Here is an 18,335-nt window from a genome sequence, read left to right as displayed (position 1 = left end):
ATTTTTACGCATCCCTTAATTCACGATTGTTTAATGCGTAGGAAACGATATTTGATTATTTTAATTTTGGAGAATATGTTAATTAAATTAGTTTTGGTTTGTACACTCTCCCAAGTGTTCGTAGACCCACAATAGTTCGATCGGTTATGTCTATACAGAGTTAAAAAAAAAAAGAAAAAAACTGATATTTCGATCGTTCTGTCCGAATCAGCGCCGCGGAGAGATATGAACGATGGATGAGCAACTTCTGTTCAATTGGTCGATATTAAGTTGAATCGACTGAGGACAAAACTCTCGGGAGTTTTTCCCCCTTTCGTGCATAACTTTCGTTTCAGCACAAATTCACTTTGGAAGCACCATAATCGCACGTGCACGCAGTGGCGCGGCGATAGCACAAGAGGGGGAGGGGGGAATGTGGATTATTAAAGCAAAAAAAAAAAAAAAAAAAAAAGGAAAGATCAATGAAAATTAATTGAATCAAGTATGAAATTAAAGATAGATTTAAAATGATACGCGCAAAGATCGTAGAGAAATAGAAGGGATCTTTTCCGCTTCGAGAAGCTGTTATACTTACAGCGGTAGTGAAAACCGTCTATTTGATGCAAAACTTGTCTTCTTTTGAAATGTACAAATATGAAAGAGGGTACCTGCAGATACATCGAGCTATGGCTGCGACACTGTAATCAGTTACCAATTGCCCGTAGACGTTTTGTCTCCTTTACCTTCGATTCTTTTTCTTGCTCCTTTGTTTGCTACACGAACTATACATTGCGATTATTTTTATCGACATCACGACGTACGATTTTGTCAGACGGAAACGTCGAACGCGCGTTTTTCGCCAACTGATCGATGACACGTTCTACTTTTATTCGATATATTATATACATATACATATATAATATAACGTAACTATATAATATATGTATATGCTTCTAATGGATTCGATTAGAATGGCAAACCTTTTAGACTAGAATTTTTTATTCACGCATGAACTAGCATCGTGAACGTTGTATTTTGCTCGTCCGTTGGCGTCTTACGATAAGAAAGGGTATCTTGTAATAATTAAAGAGCACAAATATCGGGGCAAACGGTTATTTTAGTCCGCCATAAAATATGTCGTTATTGTTAGGTTCGCGTTATTCTTTCGAAAAGCGAGGCTATTTTTACAATCACGTATGAATCTTGGTTTAGAAAATAATCCTGTCGAAGGAAAATATCGCTTCGACGAGACACCGTTTCGTTTCAATCCTTGAGAAGCTCGAGAAATCGTACACGTTGCTTGAAAGAAAGATTCGTATCACGACAAAAACGAATATAATCGAGTGTTTTGTTAGTCTATCGGTTTAAATCCATGAATTAAATTATCATTGGAGATGGCAGAAACGATATATTTGGAAAAGCTTTACAGTAAAAAATATTTCTATTGAAATTGATTTATATTCATCAATTTTACCAGTTACATCCGTTTGAATGGCTCTCTTAATCAAATATGTGGAAGTATTTTCAAAACAAGATTGCAATTTTAAACTGGAAAAACTGTTTCTACCAAACTTGGTTGACTGAGGCTTTGTGCGTTCAGTTAATTTTTATTAAAAACGGAAGTCCTAGTTTTCCTAGTTTTAGAACGTCTCTTGAGAGTGATAATTAGAAAAAAAAAAGCAGGAGGAATAATTAAATGGACAGAGCAGATAGGAAGAGAAAGAGTAATCAAATGGCAAACAGGGAAAATGGAAGTAGTAAGTGTTAGAAGAATAGAGGATGCGAGGGATCTTTACCTTGCGGAACCTCAAGAGGCCATGACGGTTTAAAACTATCTAATAGCACCCTAAAGATTCTAATTTCTCTCCCTCTAGCGTGACTTTAGAGTTTTAAGTGGCAGATGGGGACGGACGGTGGAAGGCCAACGAGGAAGTTCTGGGCGGGTTTTTTAAATTCATGCAGTTTGCATAAAGTGGGCCATGCAAGTATACGACGCAGAAACCTTACACACCTCCGTAATGTTAGTGTTCTACAGGGTTTATCGTTGGTTAATCGTTGCTTAAAATCTGTAAGATATTTCAACTTGTGCGACCTTTGATCATCGGGTTTTACAAGTTTTTTAAGGCACGAATATGTTCCTTGAGAACGCCCAGTAAAAGACGTTCATACTTTCAAAATGATCAAAATTGCATCTATGTTCGATAGTAGTAGGGCTCGAGTCGATACAAAATGTATTTAATCGGAGCTCGATTATCGAAATGCTCGATTTTCGATGCAGTTGCCGAAACTTACCTGACAGAGTGTCGTATAGTGCAATAAATTGTATAAAATACGGGAGATGTCGAGGTTCTTAAAATTTGTGTTCGCACGAATAAAATTAAATTCAAAGGAATATGGAAGAATTCCTAAGGTTTTATCATAAATTAATTACGGGCAATTTTGCCTCTTTTTATCAAAGATATCAAGAAAACAGCTTGCTTCCAAGGTTGTCGATGCGTTTAATCTCCGTTACGAGTTTCAAAGCGAGTCTAAACCGTTTTAGAACTAGTTCGTTCAAAAAGTAGGTAAAAGCGTGTAATGAAATCTCACTGGTGGCGTCAACCGTCATTATAATCTTCGCCACTTTTCCGGCGAATCGCGCAGACGACTGTTACGCCAGAAAAACAGTTGTAACTCGAAAACCAGATGGAACAGGGACCTGGCGCAAACTTTGTCGATTGTTCGTGCGCGGTGAATTCAGCTGCACCGAAATTAGCTCCACGCTCTATGCTGCACTCTTTTCTAACCATTCGAAAGGCTGTCTCATGCTCGTCGGAGCTATCTCCATGACCGTTCGAGCAATCTTGTACGCGTGACCTGGGTTTCTCCTTCTTCGGTCTGTTCTAATTTTCCTTGTCGTGTGGAAAATCGCTGACAAAACTGGCCAAGCGAAAATAGACTAATCACACGGTTTTTAGCTGGCTCGTGCAGACAGCCGAACGAGTAAACCAGACAGCATGAGATTAGAGGAGGTAAAGGTGGCGGCTGGCGATTAGCAGAACGAAAACGACTTTTCAGGGATTTAAAGTTTCCTCTGTCTGGTATATCTGCTCGGCTGACTCGTGAACTTGCGGTGTATGCGGGTCGCCTTTTCTCTTCCGGGCTCGAAACACATTAATCCATCGTTGGAACCCGGAGGATGAAACAATGTACATTATATCGTATACCGCAGCCGAAAGATCCAATGGTAACAGTTCTGCTTTAAAAGTCAAATAGACGTTTCACCACCGGAGAGCTCAATTAACTCGATTAACTTACGCCGTGGCTTCTTGGTAGGCAATTCTCGCGTGGTAAAAGCAGTATTCATCGAGTTCGACTCGCTGGTCAAGCTCGTTTTCCGACGTTGCGTCTTTTGTACCGTTCTTAGGTATTGAAAGCTCGATATCGTGAAGCAGAAACGGTTCGACTCGAGCCAGTTTCGGTTTAACTAGAGTCGCTTTCCATTGAAAATCGAATGTCAGGTATGGTTTGGAATCGCAAGGTGGTGGGTGGTACGTTTGTGCGAAGGTTAGATGAAAAGTAGTTGGGATAATGGTTGAATGTGCTGGCTGGATACGAGGCTGTTTGCACGTACAAGCGAAAGTGTTGTTTGCGTAACAAGTTTCTGCGATTCCAGTTCAAACCTGTTCTGGTGTTAACATAGCCGCTTAGTTGCTCATGTATTTTGTCTTACGCTGAATTTTATTGAGATGGATCGCTTAATACTCGAGATTGAAAATAGCGTTTACGTGTAGCGACGAGAATTTAAATCTTGCGTTCATCCTCGCGGATTGTATTATTCTTGTTTTTTAACCGTTTGCGATAAAATACTGTAGCTTGGCCGAGATCTGCTATTTCTGCTTTTTATTCTTAAGTTAAGAATCACGATGGATTGAATTAAATTTAAGCGTAGGTGAGATACAAAAATGTTTATCCTAAGGTTTTCTAAATAACGTTCAGCTCGTATGACACGATCTATCGTAGATGATCTCGCAATGGATGACCCTTTCGTGATCATAAAAGATCTGTTTGAGTTACAGTAACAAAGCATCAGTGACCCTATTTAACGATTTGTAAATGATACTTAGCATTTATGAGAATGGTCTTCCTCTTGCCTTTCGTTGTAGGTAATTTCTTTAAACAGAAATACGTACTTCAAAAATCTTCATCACGACCACACGACAGTTAGTTTCTGCTTTCTGATTAGATACTTCATCGTTGAAATAATTCTTAAACAATATTAACGACCATAGTATTTTTTAAAATAATAATATCGGTTTTCAATGGGGATAGACTTTTTCAAAATAAACGATCTGAAAACATATTAGCTCTTGGATTAACGTAATTAGGTATTTGAATCGTACTTATTACTGCTACGTAGTATACTTTATTGATACTTAAATTTACTCCATGTTTGTGACAATGAATAATCTCATGTAAATTTCGCTCTGCTTCTAATTTCCAAAATTGACTTTGCTTTTAATAAAACTAGTCTGCAGTTCGATATCCATTGTAAATTTGGAAAAAACACCAGAAGTATATATACTAGCCTCTAACCTCATTTTAGCGTCAGAAGATAATAATTTCATCTAAGAATATTTCATTTAAGGATTACCCAAAAAACATTTCTCACGTAAATCCTACGCATCACCTTCAGTTTGCCTTCGTACTTTGTAATTTATGATTCGTTTCACGTCGAGATTCACGCCTCCAGTGACAAGTAGAGCCGACGAGACTCGATCTAAAGAAAGGCATAAAGAGAAACTCGAGGTTCTGTGAGTCAGTCAGTTTCGGCTGACAAAGACGGTCTGCGGTAAGACGCTTCCTCTTTCCATTGTTTTCTTCTTACGAAGTTTGTCAATATATCATCGACTAGCTGTTATCGTCCGTCCGACTATTACCACCAGTGCGTGGCATTCTTCCATTGCATTTATTTCGAACGATCGATCGCGACAGCGACACGACACGCCGCGCCGCGTCGAGCCTCGAAACTGTGCTCGCGGGAGCATGACCACGGTGGACAGGAAAGTGCAAAATACTTTGATCCCCGGCTCGAGCACCGGAATGGCTGAAGTGCAGCCAGTAGAGTTTTCTTTTTTTTTTGTTTTTTTCTTTTCTTTACTTTAAAGAGACGTCCCAGTGCCAGGGTGGAGGACCTCGATGCACTTGGGATGATGAGGTGGTGGGACACGAAGCGGCATCGTGGTGGGATAAGAAAAGGGGTGGTTGGCAGAACAGTGGGAAGAGGTTGGAAGAGGTTGGAGGCGGCGAAAGCCTCGCCAACAGGGACCGGGAGGTCTCAAAGAAAAGAACTACTCGCGCTGCCGAGACGCTCTCCTGTCAGGGCTTGACCTTTTTTTTAATTGCATCCAGACCAAAGTTAGAAACAACGAACGGTGTCTTCCTCGCTGATATGACAGAGAAACGGCTGCACGAGGGAAAGGGACGAAAGGAAAGAGAAGAAATGAACGAAAGACGAGCAAGAGAGTGGTGGTCCGCCACCGGAAGAGACGGTATACGTTGGAGAAGACAAACCGCGAATTCGTACGTGTCTGCTCGATGTTTGAGCGTCGGAAGGAAACGGTGGAATGCAAAATATGTAGGTCAGGGTCATGCTCGAGAGCATCGAGTTCGTTTCCTTTTTCTGTCTTTCTCTCTCTCTCTCTCTCTCTCTCCCTCCCTCTCTCCTTCTCTTTCTCTCGTTTGCTTTTCCACTCCAACTCCTCTTCTCTTCATCCTTTTTAGTCCCAGCAGCCTCGTCTTTTCCTTTTTTTCACCTTACTCTGTGCTTGCTTCAAATCCGACTTTAATGGGCTCGTGCGGCCGTATTACATTTCTGATATTATTACGAGAGATTTTTGCGGAGTACCGAGGGATTAGGATTTCTTAGACGGTCTCTTCGGTTTGCGAAGGGCTTCCGCAGTTTTCGTCCTTAACGTTCATTAACAGTTCGTTTGCTTAATCGTGTTTAAGGATAAGCCGACGCGATTATTTTCCTGGATAATTGGAACGCATTAACATTGAACGTAATCTCGGCGCTGGTGTCTTAGGCTTGACATTGTTTCAGACCTTTGTTCAGCATTGTGTTCTTCGGTTTGTACAGCATTTTTATCTCTTCATCATCCGGCTAATAAAGGGATTGAACGTTAAGAAGCAGCATTGTTAAGGAGGTAAAATGTTGAGAAGAAAAGACGAAGATCAGGTGTTGTTTATCTTCTGATGATTTTGTGCTTTTGCTCTTCAATTTCGTTCTTCCATTTCTACAGGATTTTTATCTCTTTGTTGTCTATCTCAAAGCGGTCGAAAAGTAAGGAGAGACACTGTTAATCGTAGAACTGTCAAATTAGTCAAAATGACCAATATCGAATTTTTTGTTTTCTTACTTACTAAAAACGTGCAATTACTGATAATTTGTTATTGAAACAGAAACAAGATTACGTATATATTATATATTTTTGTCAGGTTGGTTTAAATTTAATCAACTACGTGCAACGTATCAAAGATCGGCAATTTTATTATTAAACGAGTAGAACGTAAAAGAGAAAAGAGAAACTTCAAGTATTATTCATCTAATGACTTTATATATTTTTTATTAAGCGTACAGTCACGTGTGCGATCTACAAAGAGATTAAAAAAAGATGTCCTATTTTACTCGATAGAGTGAGTTTAGGATGAATCAGTGTAATCAGGATGTTCGATCTTTTTGAAATTTTATGCTTACACACAGAAAGTACGATTTTCACGATTTCGTCATTATCTCGCATCTAGGTTTGCGGAACGCTAAGTTCCTTGAATGAGTGTTTTATCGATTTTGTCTGATGAGATACGACCCCGAATGCCAACAATAAAAGTAATATTCGCGTGACTGGGACACATTTCATCATACAACGTACGCATACCGTGTATTTCTAAGAAACAAGTTAAATTCACTAAACTGATTATTGCTAAATGTATGGTAATCCATTAACACGCCCATAAACATTACATTCAACGCATTAACATACATATATCGCGATTTAAATCTCGCTTTTAGATTTTCATACAAAATTATGTATATTTTCTTATTACTGACTGTACAACGTGCGTATGTAAGTTGGCAGAGTCTAAAAATCTGCTCAGATAGAAATTTCTTTGTTTCTCGATTCTTTCTTACTTTTGTTATATATTTTCTAGTAGATACGTTATAACTTATTTGCTACTTTGTTCCTATTTTTCTCGCAAGTTACATTCTCTGTAGTCGATAGAAATAGTACGTAATCGATAAGTTGCTTGCCAAATCATCAAAGTAAAACTAGGTAGACTAAATATATCTTGCACATGTTACTTTCTTGTTACATCGAGTCTAACTATCGACGATAAGGAAATAAATTGAGTCGGCTAGAAAGGCAATCGAAATCGAAATTCTTAATTCTCCTTGTATCGTCATGTTGAAACTTTCACGATATGGAAAGCAGGGGTCGTACTATTTTATAATTCAACAAGAACACGAAAAGAAGAAGGCAAAATATCTGTTTGTCATTCATATTTAACCAGACTGCTAGCAGTTACGTTATTGAACATTTAGAATATTATCGTATGTTCCACGATCGAACAACAACTACGTCTAAATTATTTTTATCGATAGCTAGATAAACTAGCGAATGCGTGACTGATTGTAGGCTTATGTATTTTGCTGTTACGTTTTAGAGTATAGTAAATGAATAACTGTAGTAAACGTATAATGTTGACTCGACGATCGATTCCTATGTTAATTTATGCAGATGTGTGTGTTAGTAAAATTAAACTGCAATGTAAACAATTTGAGGTAGAAACATTCAAACGAAAATAAGTACGCGCAGAAAGTCAGAATTTAAATAGAAGCATAAAATAAGGGGGTTCCAATTAAACTGTTTCATAAAACGAGAGAGTAATTTCAATTCAATAATTTCAGTAAGTTTCATTTCAGTCCAGTCGATTTTCAATCTTGTATTTATACAAATATGATATAATAGATTATTAACAAAAATAAAATGTCGCGCCAACGAATCGCTAAATAGAAATATTATACGTAAGGGATGAACAATTCGAGTGACGAGTTTACTCGTCCTCTCCAGTTAACAGGTCAAATTCACCCCCTGAGATATCGCGTCCACGATCGTGAAACGGTTCGAACTTCCACGTAGCAATTCATTTCCAGTTCACCGAAGAAGAGGGAAGCAGGGGATGGTCTGAAACTTCTGATCTCTAGCGTACGCTCGCGTAGTTTTCATTTAGGGTTTAAGTTGGTAATTTTGCTTTCTCAAGCACGCTAGTCAGCCAAAGGGTTTCGACGCGAGTCACTCAACTGGTTGCGTAATAAATCGTTCTTAAGCTGTGGAATTAGCGCTGGTTACGTAGATTCAGCCGATGCGCACGCGTTTATGATGGAATCTCTAAAGGACGATGCCAGCCATACTTCGTTCAAATGCGATATTAATAAACCGCTGAAGCGAGCAAGACCGCAGGTCAATTTACACGGCTTCGAATGCCTGTGTAGCATATAATTATGGTTCAGGATAAATTAGGCTACAATGGCAACAACGACGGCGACATGGTACGGTAATTACGGACGTAACTACTTTTCAGAACGTCGAACGTGTTGCGTTTACGACTTATTAATCAAGAACATTAGACGATGATCGGTTCGAGTGTAATTCAGAGGATCTTCTTAGGTCATGGTTATCTTTCAAGCAACGTGTAGATACTCAGTCGGATAGGAGCGTGTAATGCGCAAAGTAAGCGCGTAACACGAGTTTCCTTTCAAAGACGACGGCATATTAGCGCTCGATGCGGGGTATTATCGAAGAAACGAGTATAGCCGATTTTTCATGCCTTTTGTAAAGCTCGTTAGAGAACATAACATATCACACCCTGAGAATAGTAAGATAATAACGGGATGACGAATCGAGGAGGCAGCCTCTCCTCGTCTTTCCTCAGATTGTCGAGTACCTATAAAACGTAATCGATGCAGATTAGAGACAGTAGAGACAGTCGAGACAGCCGCGATTAACCATTTCCCCACCGATGTCTATCTTTTCGAAAGACCCCGAGAACACGGAGGCGGCCGATCTGCAGAGGAAGCTGGAAATGCTGAACAACATGATGGACCAGGAAGCACGAGCCGAACAGGCACGACGACAGATATTGTACAATATAGGCCACTGTAAGTACTTGCCAAGTCACTGTTTAAGTGGCTGCTGTTTTATTCGAATATTCTCTCTAACACGAGAGGAACGTCCCCGATCAATTGCTACACTCGACGCGATTCACCCGTGCGCCATCACTTGCGCTAATTTCATTTTCCTTTTTAATGCGCTAAATATCACGAACATCGATTGTAATTATAGAATGTTTCCCCTATCGATGCGTTTTGCGTTGGCCGCGATCAAATCATCGTTATCATTCCGTTTGGATGAATTACAGATCGTAGGCGGACGAACGATGGAATATTTACGTATATGATTTCGCGTTTATCGATCGTACGATTTCATTCGATTCTTTATTTCTCTATATATCTGACACCGTGCCGTGGATGTAGGGCTATTCGAATTGTAGGATATGGTTAATTGGTAAATTTGTTTAGTGAATATACAGAGAACGTTAAAGATCTGTGAAATTCCACTTAAACTCGGATAAACTGTATAATTATCGTTATCTTCTTATTCGTGTACAAGCCCAACGTATGGTACAGATTTTCGTTTAAATGGACAGTGGAAAAAGTAGTTGTTTTTTCGGGTTTGTTAAATTGTTGTTAAGAGGTCGGTATATAGTCGATTCACGATGAAATTCGTACAGATAAAACGCGTATGTTAACTCGATTGAAATAAAATTGTATAATAATTTCACACATTTACAAATACGTTTTACGTTGATTTTAGTTGTAAGTATAATCGCAGCTTTGAGCGAATATAGTCGTATCGTCATGTTGATTTTTATCTTTTACAGTTCTTTCGCAGAAGCTTTTTTGTTTATGGCTTCCAGACAAAATTCGCTCGAACGCTACTTCCGATTAGCGTAGCAAAAGCTTTGTACGCTGCCAGCTTTTCGCATAAAAATCGATTCCAGCGTGATGTTCGTTTCTTTCTTGTTTTATTTGCGACCACCGACCATAAGAGTACTTTATGCAATTGCAATTGCATTATCCACGGAGTATGCACGTGGATATTTTCAATCAGCAAGTACGCTACGAAATGCCACTCCCATTGTTGGTTATCGACCATCGAGAATCGTCGGTAACTTATCCCTAAAAATTCAGCCCCTGTTCAAAAATCATTTGTCGCTATATCAATGATCGCTACACCCTTGGCATGGTAAAGTTTCTTTAACGATGAATTCTTTCTTTTTCTGTTCCATACAAGTAGTGGAATCTCCGTCGATCCGCCTATTTCATTCCTTTTACTTCATTTTCAATTGTTTCGTCCTCTTCGTTTGTGGACCTCCTTTTTCCCCTGAACGAGAATTCTGATGATTCTCCTGACACGTCAAATACCTCGATAACAACGATCAAATCGCATGGACATTAACCGTTTCTGTTTCCCGCTGTTGCACAGTTTCAATTTTCGGATTCGTCCAATATCGACCAATTTCGTTCCCGGTGAAGCACATTTAAAATTAACGCGATCGAAACGACGGATTATACGCTTTACGAGGCAGAAGGCAAACGAATATCGTTCGCGATTATCTTTTTCTTTCTCCAGTACAATATTCCGGTAATCGTCGTTTAATATCTTCTCTGCCCTGGGGACAGCAAACAGAAGGAAAACTCATCGTGGTTCGTTCCCGATATTTTCTTCCTCGGAAGAATTCACGATTAGAAGGATCTTAGGATATTTTTCAGCAACTTTATCTCTGCATTGTTACACACATTTACACGCAATTTGTACATTTGATTTTATTTAAGACAGCAATCTTTTCGCTTCCGAACGTGTTTTCAATTAGCCTGTAAGAAAAAGTGGTTGTTAAATCGCACGACAGTTAGCGAACTTGTTTCTCTCTGCATTTGAAATTTTCTTTTCGAACAACACGAGTCTCACGATTGTGCAACGAAAGATTTTCACTGTGCCACGGTAACATTACATTTGAATTGTCTTTCAGCGGGGTACTCAGAGGATTCGGACTATACGTCAGATCTGAATTATCCAGTCGGCGGACAGGGTGCAAACAGCTCGGCTTCGCAGTTTCGTACCGCTGCCAACCAATTGGCTACCCCTCAAAGATCCCTCGAGACCTCCAGAGAAAATAGCTACGAGAGGGACGATCATCAGGTATTGTTAGAACCATACTTCGATATTTCTGTTTATCAATTATAAACATTCCTAATCACTCGATATCACAAAGACGTTGCTCTTTAATCGCCGATCGAGATTTCTTTTGTCGTTTTAAGGTATAACATTAGATCGCTATCGACTTCTTGAAGAATAATATTTTTACAAAATTTTATTTAAAGTATCTATAGAAACATGCTTGAATTATCAAACGCTGCAGAAAGTATGCGAATAGACTAAAGACTGAAGCATTGTTACTTTATAAACTATTCGTTAAATAAAAATGTAGAAATATCGTAAATTTAAGATATAGAAGCCTAAGAAACAAAAATTCTAAGAATATCGTTATCCAATTTATACAAAGAAATTATTGATAGAAGCACTATCTCTAATCATTGTTTATAAACATTACGTTAATTTATTTGTAATACTCGAATAAAATTTGCTTCGCAGAAACATCGAAAACCTACCGTAGTTTGTTCCTTTTAAATCAGTTAAATATAGCACGTAAGATAAATTTCTTAAATATATTATATTTCTATTGGAAGTGACATTTAAGTTTCGTTGAAAGATTAAATCTCGTCTATAGTATCTCGTAGAAAGCGTGCTTCACGGAACAGTATTTTATCGATTGTTCATGCCATCAGATTCCAGCTACAGTCGGAGGAAGACTAGCTCCGAGTAATTACGGAGGCTATGGTGGATCGGGCCACAGTCCACGATATGACGAACCATATCCCGAAGAAGGTCCACCGCAAAGGTATCAGTCTCAGCACACTTCAGAATCTTCCGAGCCACTCTTCTACAATAGTAGACCAAGACACTATAAGGAGTACAGGTATTTGACATTTACCGAGCCTTAAAACACAATATACACACGAAATCGATAAAAAGTATCGCGCGTTATACCAGAAATAACAGTTGCTACAGTAAAACTTCTTCTTTAAAACGACTTGCAATGACCAGTACTCGTGATACAGCTACTAGTAACTTACTTCTTTCTCTTTCTCCTACTTCCTTTTCTTTCTATTTCGTTGCTACTGCATTGAAATAAAAATTAACATAAATTTACTTGAATAATTATAGCTGGATGTTAAAAGATGACAGATAACAAGGTCGTGCAGTGAAAAAATAGTTCAGCATTTAACTTTAGCGAAATAGATTTTTGTACATTCGTCGTATCCGATGAATGTCTAGAACTTAACTGGAAACAATGTGCACGACTCTGGTCGTGAATCGCGTGATTCGAAGAGGAAAAAAAAAACGTTTATTATTTTCTTCTGCCTGATTTAGACGACGGAAGCACACGTGGGATTACGAGGACAGGTACGAAACGAGTACCCCAGTTCTGTCTCGTGAGAAAGTCTACGATTTTCATCGTATAACTCGCATTTTTGAACCGTAGATCACACATTTTCATCTAACATCTCCTTCATTAGCGTGTCACCGTTAGTTCAGCCCTGTGCCTTGGAACACCATCGAAACAGCTTTTACAGAAACGTAGCACACGAATCAAACACACATAGTTCGTCACATGATGAAACGTTTGTGCAATCGCTTAGTTCGTCGCAGTTCTCCGTAGATCATTCGTAGCTGTTCATATTCGACATTTACTCTGTAATTTTTATCTTATCCCGTCGATGAAATTATTTAAACTTGTTACATAAAAGATCGATATAACGGTTGGTCGCATATTAACCTTTTTTACATTTACGAATGAAATATTTCGCGTCACGGTATTCTGCACACAACGCTTCGAACGAGATATTTCGCGCGTTTATTCATTAGAAATCGTCGTTTGTATCTGTACGTGATAAAAATTAACTCGCGAACTACGACAGAATTAAAAAGAACTAACTTAAGAAGAAGTAGAATTTCAATATTTACAGGATAGCATTGGAAGAAACGAAAGAAGATATTATGTAGATTAAGATACTATAGTTCGATGTTTAATAAGTTAAAGAGAATGCACTGAGCGTTCACAGGTAGTTTTGCATGGCGCAGTTAGTGCCGAGGGAATTGTTGGGAACGCCTTTTAACCAAGCGTATCATGCTTTCAGCAAACATCATCATTTAACGCGGGTCATTTCATCTCCGCTTTTATCTCTCCTATCTGATTATTACGGTTTTATCTCATCGTCGTCCCGTGATTTCAGCCAAGATGGTTGGCATAGCGAGGGTTACGACTATCATGGCACGAGAGTCGACGAAACGAGGATCTATAGCGACACAGAGTACTATCCAAGTACCACAACGAGTACTTCGAGACGAAGAGGTAAGACGTAAAGCAGCATATTCTGTTGGTTTTCGGCCAACAATGGATACATTAGTGCTTTCGATGTATGTTTTGACATATATAGCGTACGCGTCTCTCTAACAATAGTAAAAGAGATCTTAACTCGGTTTATTTCTGCATGTAAATAGGTCCTCATAGAAGACCGTCTTTGGAAAGACAGATGACTTTGTACGATGATCATCCATATTATACCGACGGATATAGCAGCGATGGAAGAGTGGGGAAAATGAGCGCTACGTATCCTGAATGCCAAACAGACATTAGGTACAATGAGTATTACGATAGCACCACGGGATACGGTTATCAAGATGAAAGGTGAGTATAGTAATTACCTACTATTATTTGACTTTCCATCTCGATGTATTTTTGCACAACGCAATGTAAAAGAAACTGAATTAGGGAAAATAATAAGGTATCGGTTTGCATTATTTATAGATGAAGTATTTAAATATAGAAGATAATATATGTTAAATCTTTCTTTTATTTTAATTCTTAACGTGTCTCCAGGTATGGTCAAGACGACGAAGATAGACAATGGGATAGCGGAGGGAAATGGTATTTAGGAACTAGCACCTATTATGAGAACAAACGGAATAGAAAAACGCTTCCACAGAGGCCTGCATCTAGTATCGGTATTCATCGACCCGATTATAGACCAATAGTTACCCGACAACGCAGTTATGAATCGGAGGAACTCAATCACAGGTATCAGTCAGCTTCCTTTCTTTCAATTATATCGATATTACCAAAATAAGTATTTTAATACGAACCTTTGTGTTTGTTTTTAATGGTCGTAGCACTCGTCGTCGAAAACCGCTTCAACCACAACAACGACCGCCGTCTCGAACAGAAGGCACTGGAAAGAAACTACCTCCGACACCAACAAAGCCAAGCAATGTTGTTATCAATCGTAAGCTTGTCTCTCTACCTGCCACACCGAGCAGGCAACTGCCAAAGACTAGAACTCCTTCCGAGGAGAGCTACTACAAGCCTGACTACAACCAGGACTACAATTACGCTTATCGCAGCCATGATAATTTACCTCAGGATACCTATATTGACAGTATATATAGCGAGGAAAGAGGTTACGTCCAAATTCCTGACAAAACTCAATACGGGTCCAGTTACATGCCCCAGGTCGATGACCAGTATACTAGTTCGTGTCAAGAGCCACAGACACAGGATAGGTACGATCAACAGTATTTACAAAACTCGTATAAGGACGAGTATCAAGAGCCTTACCCGCAACAGAATAACCAGGTTTATCGGAATACGTATGAAGATATGATATATCCGAACGTGAGTCAGCCAAATGATCAATACACTAGCCAACCAAACGATCAATACAGGAAAACAAGCAGAGATAGGATAATAGATGATAATTATCAGGTGAAGGGTTACGATCAGAATAACGTACAATATCAGGACAGGAAGAAACCTTACTGGGAAGATACGTATAAAGAGCAATACGATGGTTACAACGTCTCTACATCGAGCGTATATGACCAAAATAACGTGACAAATAAATACAATCAATACCCGAAAGAGCAATACGATTCTGAGTACAATATAAATACGTCGACTGATTATCAAAGGGCTTATCCTGATACGTACAATCAGGAAATGTACGGTCAACGAATCTACGATCAAGACACATACAATCAGGATATATATAAGGAGGATGGCCAAAATACTTACAGTGAAGATACCTACAACCAGCAGGATCCGTACACTCAGGTACCCATTACGTCGCAAAGTAATTACGGCGATACTTATACCACAACAGGACCACAAAAGGACTACGTTGACTATCAAACGCCGTATAGCAAAGAGGAAACCGTTAGTAGATCGTACAAAAATGACTATCAGAATCAGTATGAAGAGCCTTATAATCAATACGAAGAGTCTTATCCTGATCCTTATCAGGAACCCTTCAAGGAACGTTACAAAGAGAGTCCAGTTACCAGCACGGAAAGAAGAACGAGCGAAGTTCCGGAGTTGTCGGTAACTACGCCTAGAGGTCAGACGAGAACGAACGGATATCAGTCGAGCGAGTCAGACTATTACGTTCCCCCTCAGGAAAGTCAGGATATATCTTCGACTGGTGTACAGAGAAGAAAGAAGTTCGAGAAACGTGGACCTAGCCCACTCGTACAGCAACATACAGATTCCTTGGAGTCTAAGGACGACGAATTAAAGGAGTCTATCGAAACTGCCGTGAGTTCAATTAGTAGCATTCCACAGAAAAAAGGAATCAGCAGCGACTATTCAACAGCTGCTGATTCTAGCTCCGTTGCCCCTACTTTGATCGAATCTCCGCAAAGTACGGCGCAGCCCACGACAACGATGGTTAATCACGTAACAGCCAACCACGTTCCAACTAGTATGACGGTGACGGCAATGGTTCACACAGGAGCTAATGGAAAACGATTAACGAGAACTGAATCCTGTCAGGAGGAAGTTATCGAAGACGAGGAATATCCAGAAATCATACCGAAGGAACCACAGAGAAAAGACTCGCAGCTATCGCATCAAAGTCAACTCAGTCAACATTCTTCCCAGCACAGCCAGCATTCTCAGAAACCAAAATTAAACAGAGGAGATTCTTACGCCTCCGACCACTTCCCCGATGAATCGTACAGCAGAAGAGGTTCATACGCGCAACCTCCAAGAAAAGACTCCTTCTCATCGATCACGCAAGACACCTTCAAACCGCCTCTCACCAGGACAGACTCGTACCAAACGAGAGGTAGCTATGAACAAAACGTCAGTGCTCTTCAGCCCGTTTCCAGAACTGAGAGCTATTCGCGTGGATACTTCAAGGACCAAGAATCTATAGAGGAACCAGAGGTCAGCTTGAGCAGCGCGGTGAATGACGATTATAAGATGAGGGACGAGTCTCTTGAAAGGTAATGTAATGAATTTAAAATTGTTTAAAAATATGTAGAATTATTGACATATATCAATACATATATATTGAATCTTTATTTATGTTTATTTATGAAGGTACGAGCGAGGTGATGACGGAATGCTTCGTGACTCTCGAGAGGACTCGTTGGTGGACACGTACAAAACTACGCCACCGATGTCGCATACCGAAAGTCCACGTGGTAAGATTATTCTTTATTTTGTATTTTATTACATTTTTGTGAATATATTTGTAAATATATATATGTATGATAAAAGTTATATATTAATGTTCTTGCTTCTTTATTTACAGGAAGCATAACAAAACAAGCATCCTTAGAAGAAAGTGTTCAAATGGATACTCCACCGAGGAGTCCACCCGAGCCACCACCAGATAAGGAACTTCTCGAGATGGTTGGAGCTGCTTCAGTGCCTACACAATTGAAAGAACGACCGGAGATGACATCAAGGCAACGGTGGCATTGGGCGTATAACCAAATAGTAATGCAGCTGCGGGTAAGTAAATCATATTTTGATTTAGGTATTCAAAACGAATACTGTTATATAGAGAAGTATTAATTCTAGATTACTAAATAATATTAAAAAGTATGGAATTTTCAATGAAAGAGGACTTTTATAAGATACCGTATAGATAATAGTATAGATTGGCAAACAGTCCTAGATATATACTATGCTGAAATAGTGAAGTTGCTACAGAAATAGATATACAGATCTTAAACAAAATGAAAATGACTTTCCGTCACATCGAGGCGCTAGCCAATGACCTAAACGGCGACCTTCCGAAAAATGTAGCGCTTCATGCCGGCAACCCGCATTTTTCTTACTAGTCCTTCGCTGTTGCAACAATAGCCTTGTCAATTATTATCTTGTATCGATTCGTCACGTACGTTTATCGATCTCGAGATCGCATCTATGGGTTCTGTACTTTATCACCCGTGTAGGTCGTATTGTTCGTTGTCAGTTAGAAGGTTGCCACAAATTCGTTGATCCTTATCGGTAGTTCACGGGATAACGAAAGGTTGTACACAATAGCACGAGTTATACGTACGTAGATGAATTTGAATCGACGAGTGATATACTATCTGATATCGAAGCGTTAGAAACTAACGAAACCCTTCATTTAACCACTATAAATAATTTTAACGACTTAAAAACTTATATAAATATAAATAATTATGTCAGTATAAATTAAATTAAAACTTGCTTAATTTCATCGTACGAAAGTGTAAAAAAGCACCTCATGAACCACGAACAAGCATTAGTCACCGAATATTACGCACGTCCCAGAAAGCAAAGACCGATGCATAAATTACGAATAATACGTCGTGATATCACGGCAGAAATAACAGTCGCGCTATTATCGCTGTCAGTCGTTGTAAACGAACAATGAATGTTCATTAGTGTTTTATCGGGAACCTTCGGGAAGAAATACGAGATTATGTTCGCGCAAATACCCACACATACATAGACACACACAGAAGAGGCGTAACTATCCTGAATAAGAGACAAGTTACAATAGCGAATTCAATGCGATTATTCTCAATGCGAATCTCTCGAAACGAATAAACGAGGGAGGAAAGTGAGAAAAAAAAAAAAGAGAGTCGAATCCCATTGCGTGGAAAGGAATCCCTGCCGGAGTAAAGGGTACGTTTATCGGCCTTCTCGCTGCCTTAAAAATACGTCGCTCATCGAGGGGACAAGAGATGGGTTAACGGTTAACTAGCTGCGACACGAAACTTCCATTAACGCAACCTTGTCACCCCATCGTGGCACCCTAAGTACGCACCTGACGCGCTCCTGGGAGCCATCGCAGTCGATATATGTATATATAC

At 39.4% G+C, this 18,335-nt stretch overlaps 1 protein-coding gene across 9 annotated transcripts in view; it reads left to right on the top strand.

Annotated features, from left to right (window-relative positions):
- unc-13 (protein unc13 homolog) overlaps positions 1–18,335 on the top strand; it is a 378,276-nt gene that overhangs the window by 70,586 nt on the left and 289,355 nt on the right. For 5 of the 9 annotated variants that reach the window (XM_069130571.1, XM_069130564.1, XM_069130609.1 and 2 more), the window contains 10 exons: positions 9,059–9,178; positions 11,110–11,279; positions 11,927–12,117; positions 12,573–12,605; positions 13,436–13,554; positions 13,704–13,890; positions 14,083–14,280; positions 14,373–16,484; positions 16,582–16,685; positions 16,796–16,998. In XM_069130571.1, coding sequence (XP_068986672.1) covers positions 9,059–9,178; positions 11,110–11,279; positions 11,927–12,117; positions 12,573–12,605; positions 13,436–13,554; positions 13,704–13,890; positions 14,083–14,280; positions 14,373–16,484; positions 16,582–16,685; positions 16,796–16,998 — 3,437 coding nt within the window. The remainder of the gene's footprint in view (positions 1–9,058; positions 9,179–11,109; positions 11,280–11,926; positions 12,118–12,572; positions 12,606–13,435; positions 13,555–13,703; positions 13,891–14,082; positions 14,281–14,372; positions 16,485–16,581; positions 16,686–16,795; positions 16,999–18,335) is intronic. The other 4 variants (XM_069130578.1, XM_069130572.1, XM_069130600.1 and 1 more) reach the window with 2 other exon arrangements.

This window comes from Bombus flavifrons, chromosome 2 (assembly GCF_040668555.2).
Source record: "Bombus flavifrons isolate JBK064 chromosome 2, iyBomFlav1_principal, whole genome shotgun sequence".
Lineage (NCBI taxonomy): Eukaryota > Metazoa > Arthropoda > Insecta > Hymenoptera > Apidae > Bombus > Bombus flavifrons.
This window is presented reverse-complemented; position numbering and strand designations above follow the sequence as displayed.